The 7,500-nt window shown below is 34.1% G+C and overlaps 1 protein-coding gene across 1 annotated transcript in view; it reads left to right on the top strand.

Moving 5' to 3' along the window:
* Positions 1–5,581, top strand: part of LOC120524810 (histone-lysine N-methyltransferase SETD5-like) — a 20,187-nt gene extending 14,606 nt beyond the window's left edge. The window contains exons 2-9 of the mRNA XM_039746608.1: positions 713–825; positions 917–1,079; positions 1,196–1,388; positions 1,491–1,595; positions 2,580–2,681; positions 2,767–2,872; positions 4,990–5,058; positions 5,334–5,581. Of these exons, the coding sequence (XP_039602542.1) occupies positions 713–825; positions 917–1,079; positions 1,196–1,388; positions 1,491–1,595; positions 2,580–2,681; positions 2,767–2,872; positions 4,990–5,058; positions 5,334–5,581 (1,099 nt within the window). The remainder of the gene's footprint in view (positions 1–712; positions 826–916; positions 1,080–1,195; positions 1,389–1,490; positions 1,596–2,579; positions 2,682–2,766; positions 2,873–4,989; positions 5,059–5,333) is intronic.
* Positions 5,582–7,500: the final 1,919 nt, after the last annotated feature.

Below are 7,500 nucleotides of genomic sequence, written 5' to 3'. Positions count from 1 at the left end.
CCCAGTCTTTTACACACTTGAGAAGGACAATAGTGGTTATGCTAAAATACCATTCAAATTGAACTCCACATGGGTAAGTGTGAATGATGCATGAGTGTGTCCTGGTCTAATTTTGGTTTGATTTCTATCTTACACCCATTTGGATTTGGATGGATGGATTTATTTTTCTAGAGGTTCCAATGAAACTATATTTGCACTAGTTAATATGAACCGTGGTATGTGACAGTTTTATTTATTTGCATATTTAAAATATTTTTTACATGCAGCACTGTACAAAAAAGGCTTAGCTAAACATTGGAACAAAAAATGTAGAAAAAATGAACATTTAAAGAATATATAAGATTTTGTACAATCCTGTACATGTGAAGGATTCTGTGAAAGAATGCCATACATACAATTTTGCATTTAAAGAAAATCTGATATTTTAAGCTATTTAGTACAAAATCATGAATAGCATAACTGTAATAAAAGTTATGCGAACAGTTCAAATCCTGGCATTTTAAACAGAAATTATTACAGTATTTAAATTCATTAGTTGTGACAGAATTCCATATATCTATCAGATACTTCTGTGATAAAATGTCACATAGATGCATAAATGTCAATAGATTTGTATCTTGACTGCAGAACACAAAAGTCTTAGATGTATTTTATTTATTTATTTATATTTTGCATTTTAATTCATGAAATACTGTTTTTTTGTGTTCTATAGTTGTTTTAAGATGAAAAGGCATAGGATTAACCCAGAAAAAGAAGCTGTTGATTATATAACCACCTGCACAGACAAAGCTGCATTACATGTGCAGTACATCAACACCTTTATAGGTGAGATTGTAGATGATCATCCAGGTTTTCAACAGACACCTGTTTTCAAAGCTCTGTATTAATTCCTTTTTTCCTTCCTGCATGTGAGTAGGTAGAGGTGTGTTTGCAAGTTTAGCTTTACGAAAAGGGGACTTTGTGGTGGAGTATAGAGGAGACCTAATAAGCATTGATGAGTGTCACAGACGACAAAATGTATACCCTGATGCACTTAAGGGATTCATGTATGATTTCAAATGGAATGGAAAATATTGGTGGTATGTATTTGATTTTTTAAAGTTAATGTTTTACTTGTTGAATATGAAATATGCTGTATTTTTCTCTAAATGTTATCACAAGTATTTGTGTCATTTTCCGTTATTAAAAATTACAGCATTGATGCTGCAAAAGAAGATGATTCACTGGGAAGATTAGTAAATGACAATCATATTAATCCTAATTGTAAAGTGAAGAGAATCACTGTGAAAGGAAAGCCACACTTGTGTCTCTTTGCAATTAGAGACATATCTCCTGGAGAGGAAATTACATATGATTATGGAAGTGGTGATTGGCCTTGGAGATGTAAGGTAATAATGATACAGTTTTTAAAGAAAACACAAGTATATCATATCTAATTTCACAAGTGAAGGCTTCCGATATTAAAAATCAATGTGTTGTATTCTGTCTAGGTGACTGATGAAACTGAGAATCATCCAAATAAAGAAAGGACTGTAGAGTCACCTAAGAATAGTATGGATGAATATTATTCAGCAAGTGGCTTGTCCATCATTCAGGTAAACTAATTGCTGTTTGTCTTTTTTGTAGTTTTCTACCTTAAGTTTTTTTATGATATGAACATTATATGACAAAGGTTAAAATGTCTATTACTGGGCTGTTCCTAATGAAAAGGGAACACTGGAGGTGAATGAAAAAAAAGTTGATAAGCAATGTGTTAATTCAGGCTTATCACATGACAAGCAGGTAAAAAAAAAATCTTCATTTTATCTTACTGTATATTAAAGAATATGAGGTATCCAGATTAGCATCCTGCAAAAATGGTAACTATTTGTAGTAGCTCTTCAGCCCGTAGTCATAGAAGTGTGAGTGTTATGTTATTTCACTGCCCTCACAGGGTGTTCCAGCTGTACATATGTAATTATGGCCCCTGTATGTGTCTGACCTGAAATCTGTGTCTGTACTCACAACATTCTCTAGCCACGGAGTCTGGAGCCTAATGTAGCTATACTAATCTATGTTTTCCCACACCCACATCATATCCATGAGGTATCCAATGTGGTATGTGTGGATGTTAACAATTTATACATGTGCAGTTCTATAGTTTTATGTGAGAATTCAGAATTTTATTGACAGGGGGATTAAATGGAACAATTTTCAGAGTATTTGTCTGCTATAGAATAGTACGTCTTTCATATTAATACAGTTCTGTATTTGGAGATTTTTTTGCTGCCTGTAAAGGGTGTGCTAGATTGTGCTCGGTTGTAGAGCATTACATTTTTTTTCAGCATTTTAAAAGTCTTGAGTGTTGGTGAATGCAAAACAACTAGCCTGGTTCCAGTTGTTTGACATTATATTTAGTAGTAAAAGTGAAAGTATTTTATCAGTTTAGATAATAAAGATCATGGTGTTAACTATTTGTCATTGTTAATCCAGTTCCTCAATATTCTGCCCATTAAACATATATACTAAAATAAAAATATATATATATATAATAAAAGTAATAATAAACACTAACCACTGTGCATATTTTTTTAATTTAGGAGGACATAGACACTAGTGGATCAGACACTGACATATTGGTCTCTCATGAAATAGAGGTAGAGTCGTCAGTGGAACCATTGCAGAGGACCAACAGTATTATAGTATGTCCTCCATATGTTTTTTTGAGCATTGAAATCCAATTAGATATTCTAGTTCTAAGTTTTTTATTTATTTATTTATTTTCAGCTCACTGACAAGAATCTTAACTTGTTCAGTTCAGTAAGCAGCGATGAGGATTGTATTCCCAATTCTTCAGAAGACAGTAGTTCTGAATACAGCAGTTGTGGTGGAGGTATGCCACCTAAACATAAAAGACAAAGCAAGTGTTGGGAAGCCATTAAGAAATGTTCTTCTTCTGATATTGTCCCTAGTATATGTAGCTCTGGGTATACAACAAAATCTAATGCAGAACCACAATCCTCTGGGAATACAACAAAATTTAATGTAGAACCACAATCTCTTTCCATCAAAGCTGTTTCAAAAAATTCAATTGGGAGAAGAGTGTATAATAAAAAACAATACTGCCTGTATTGTAGTAAGCCTGTTTCAAAAATAGCCAGACATTTGGAACAAGTTCATTCTAATGAGAAAGAAGTTGCAAAAGTTCTGCAATTCCCGAAAAACTCCAAAGAGAGGAAAATACAATTAGAGTATCTGAGAAACAGGGGCAATTTTGCACATAACAGTGAAGTAATCCAAAGTGGAAGTGGAGATCTTATCCCATGCAAGCAACCCCAGAAACTGATGGATTCCAAAGACTACATGCACTGTGTCAGCTGCCAGGGATTTTTCTCAAGAAAGTTTCTTTGGTGCCATATGAAACAGTGTAAATTTAACACAATAAGTAAAGCCACATCAAAACCGGGAAAGAACAAAGTGCAGGCCCTTTGTGCATTTGCAAGTCCAATACCAGCTGGAGTCAGCAGTGGATTATGGAAGCTCTTGAGTGTTATGACACATGATGAAATTTTACTGGTAATAAAATCAGACCCTGTCATTATACAGCTAGGTGAGCATCTTTATAACAAGGTAGGTTCAGATGCTAGCAAGCACGAATATATTCGTCAGAAATTAAGAGAAGTTGGAAGACTATTATTTCAAGCAAGAAAAATGACTCCTCTATGTAAAATGGAAGACTTTGTCAATCCATCAAATTTTCTTCATGTAGTTCATTCTGTCAGAAATGTTTGTGGTTATAATGAAGATACATGCACATTTAAAATTCCATCCCTTGCACTAAAGCTTGGTCATAGCTTACAGAAAATTTCTTGTCTTCTGGAATGTCAGGCAATGATGCAAAGCAACAAGACAATGGCAAAGACAGCACAAAATTTCAGACAGATGTATAAAACTAGGTGGAGTGAAATGATTTCATCAAATGCTTTGAAGACGCTACGAGAAGTCAAGTGGAATGTGCCACAGGTCTTACCTTTTACTGAAGATGTTAGGAAGATGCATGTATATTTAGATGACAAGCAAGAAGAATATTATCAGAAACTGATGAAGGAAGATTCTGGAAGCAACTGGGCAATGCTTGCAAAGGTTACACTTGCTCAGATCATTTTATTTAATCGAAGACGAGAGGGTGAAGTTTCCAGGATGCTGCTGTCCACATTTTCTTGCAGGGGAAAGGCAGCATTGCATGAAGATATTGCTCTAGCTCTTTCAGAGATAGAGAAGAAACTGTGTCACCACTTCACTCGAATTGAAATCCAAGGTAAGAGGGAAGAAAGGTGCCAATTCTACTGACTCCTGCAGTACTGAAAGCAATGGAACTTCTTGTAGACAAGAGGCAAAGCTGTGGTGTTTCCCAAGAGAACATTTACATGTTTGCAAGGCCAGCTGCATTGTCACATCTTAGAGGATCTGATTGCATCCGAATACTTGCCAATGAATGTGGAGCAAAAAACCCCAACGCTTTGTCATCAACAAAGCTTCGTAAGCATGTCGCAACATTATCCAAAGTTCTAAACTTAAGTGATACAGAACTGGACCAGTTAGCTGACTTCCTGGGGCATGATATACGAGTCCACAGACAATATTATCGTCTTCCAGAGGGAACGTTACAGCTGGCTAAAATAAGTAAATTGCTAATGGCTCTTGAAAAAGGACGGCTAGGAGAATTCAAAGGAAAAAAAATGGAGGAGATTGACATTGACCGGATGGTATGGTATAGATTGTGCATTTTCCATTCCTATCCAGATGTGTGTGTGTATAAAATATATATATATATATATATATATATATATATATATATATATATATATATGTATGTATATATATATATATATATATATATATATATATATATATATATATACTGTATGTTTATGTATATGTGTGTGTGTGTATATATATATATATATATATATATAGTTGATTTTATTGTTTATTATTATTTTTTTAAAGAACAAATTCAAGTACATACTGACTATTCAGGAAGTGAGGATGAACTGGAAGATGTCAAGGAAAAAGAAGGTAAGAACTCTTTCCTTCAGACAATGACAGCTTTGTTAATGCTGCAGACAGAGCTTGACTTGTGTGTTTGTAAATTGCTGACATGCCCCACAGTAATCAATACAAAATATATTAATTTCAGTCAATTTTGTTTTTAGTTAGAGAAGACAATCCTCCACAGCAAGAACAGGATGCAAACATTACTAGTGTTTCTCAAGGTAATGTCATAAATCCAACTCTACTCCAATGTTAAAATAAATGTCATTCTACTGATCAAGTGCATTTTTATCTCTTAGGTCTGGAAAAAACCAAGAGAAAATGCAATAACTCTCGTAAAAATGTCAAGAAGAAAAAATGGGATGACTCTGAGGTGAAAGCTGTTGAAAAACATTTAGGAAAGTTTATACGCATGTGTAAAGTGCCAGGAAAGAGGGAATGTGAGCAGTGTCTCAGTGCTGAGTCGGAAGTACTGAAAAACAGAGACTGGATGGGAATTAAATTTTTTGTTAAGAATAGAATTACTACGTTAAAGAGAAAACTTTGAAAAACAAAACTCTATGCACTTGTATATCAAGGAGTTGGAGATATATTTAGAATTTCAAAAGATTCAGTTTTAGGTATTTTATATTTGATCGTTTGAATAGGTTATAAAAGTTACATTTCTACTGAAGTATTGAAACAAACCTTTTGTTCCTTGAGATTTTCTGCTTCTGTCTGGTGCTGAACCTGGGTCTATGACGTTCCACCACAGGGACTAAACTGTTTGAGCTAAAGGAGATCACCTATATCCCAGGAAGATAGCATTCCTGTTGTACAGACAATTAATTTGGGGAATCTTACACATTCATTACACTGCTAACCCTCTTTGCAGTCAGCTGTCCCAATGACCCTATCATGGGCTACTTGGTTCACTCCTGGTACCAATCTTATTGTCTCAAGTTACTTAAGATTTCTACCCTTACCATGGATTGAACCTGGGTTTTTGACATTGCATGAGATATTTGTGATGGAATGTTAAAGACCCAGGCACAAACCTTGGAATGAACAGAAACCTTCTGGAACCTGAAATCATTATCCTGGTTTCAGTAGTGTTTGGGATAGCTCAGGATAGAGTCACTGGGTCAGCTGACCACTTGAGGCACAACAATGTAAGAACCTGCCACTGTCTAACTGTATGTGAGCCACTTGAGAGCATAACATGGATGTTGCTTCCCAGCTACAGGAATTCTTCTTAAGTTCAGTCAGAAACACTCCAGTAGTGTGATGCCACAGACCTGGATTTTAATTAAGCATCAGTGTTCAAACTTGTTTTTTATTTAAAGTTTAATGTTTGACAAATTTTACAATTTTGGAAAAGTATCTGGCACTACTAGAAAATCTGTCTAATTTCTGTTATAGGAACTGTAATTGTACTTGGCATTATTAGAAAATGTCTCATTTGTGTACATACATTGTACAGTATTTGTATCTGAAACTAGAGAAGTCCTGCCTCATTTGTGTTGATTGGAATTTCATTTGTATGTATCTGGCTGGCACTACTAGAAAATATATTTAATTTGTGTGAACAAGTTTTCTTTACTACAAAATCTACCTAATTTTTGTAAATGGGATTTGTATCTGGAACTAGAGAAAGTCTGACTCATTTTCGTTGATTGCAATTTTATTTTATCTGGCACTAGAAAATATATTTAATTTGTGTAAACAAGAGTTTTTTTTATGTTTTTTTTCTCTCAAAAATTTACCTCATTTGTGTAAATAGAATTTGTATTTGTATCTAGTGCTACTAGAAAGTCTGCCTCATTTATGTAAATAGGAATTTTCTGTACATTTTCTGTAAAAAGTTTTATTTTTGTTAATAAATTTTTTTATTTTACTTTGTGTGAATTTTATTAAACTGCATATACAGTATTTCTGCCAATTGTCACCTGTGGTGAATTTGGAGAAATCTTGTGGCAAAGTCAATAATTCAATTCGAATATTTTTAAGAAATAAAAAACAAAATACAGATGACATTTTTAAACTGCTGTTACAGCCAGAGAAACCTGATTTGTTTGTTCTTTGTAGTAATTAAAAGTTTAATCCCATAACCTTCTAGTATATTGTAGCATCTAGGAATGAATGCCCCATTTTGTGCCGTAAGTTCATTTTTATCCACAAAGAAGAACAAAACTCTTTGGTGCTGGACAGTTTCATTTTTTTCACACATGCAGGTGTTTTGAGGCTGAAGTTTTCATATTAGGGTAAACTGAACAAGAACAATTGTGAAAGTAACATTAACAGCAGTTGTAGGGAGTGATTTTTAACTCATAGAAAAAAATAAAACAGGAATGGCAAATCAAGAGAGAGAGTGGAATATGAAATGAAGATATTGACTGGGTTAGCATTGCTGCTACCATGATACAGTGATTAAAGAAATACTCCAGTAAGGACATAATCTCGGTCCTACAGAGCTACAAGTTTGTG

The sequence above is a fragment of the Polypterus senegalus genome, chromosome 1 (genome assembly GCF_016835505.1).
Source record: "Polypterus senegalus isolate Bchr_013 chromosome 1, ASM1683550v1, whole genome shotgun sequence".
NCBI lineage: Eukaryota > Metazoa > Chordata > Cladistia > Polypteriformes > Polypteridae > Polypterus > Polypterus senegalus.
The sequence above is the reverse complement of the archived record's forward strand: the minus strand, read 5'-3'. Positions and strand labels throughout refer to the sequence as shown.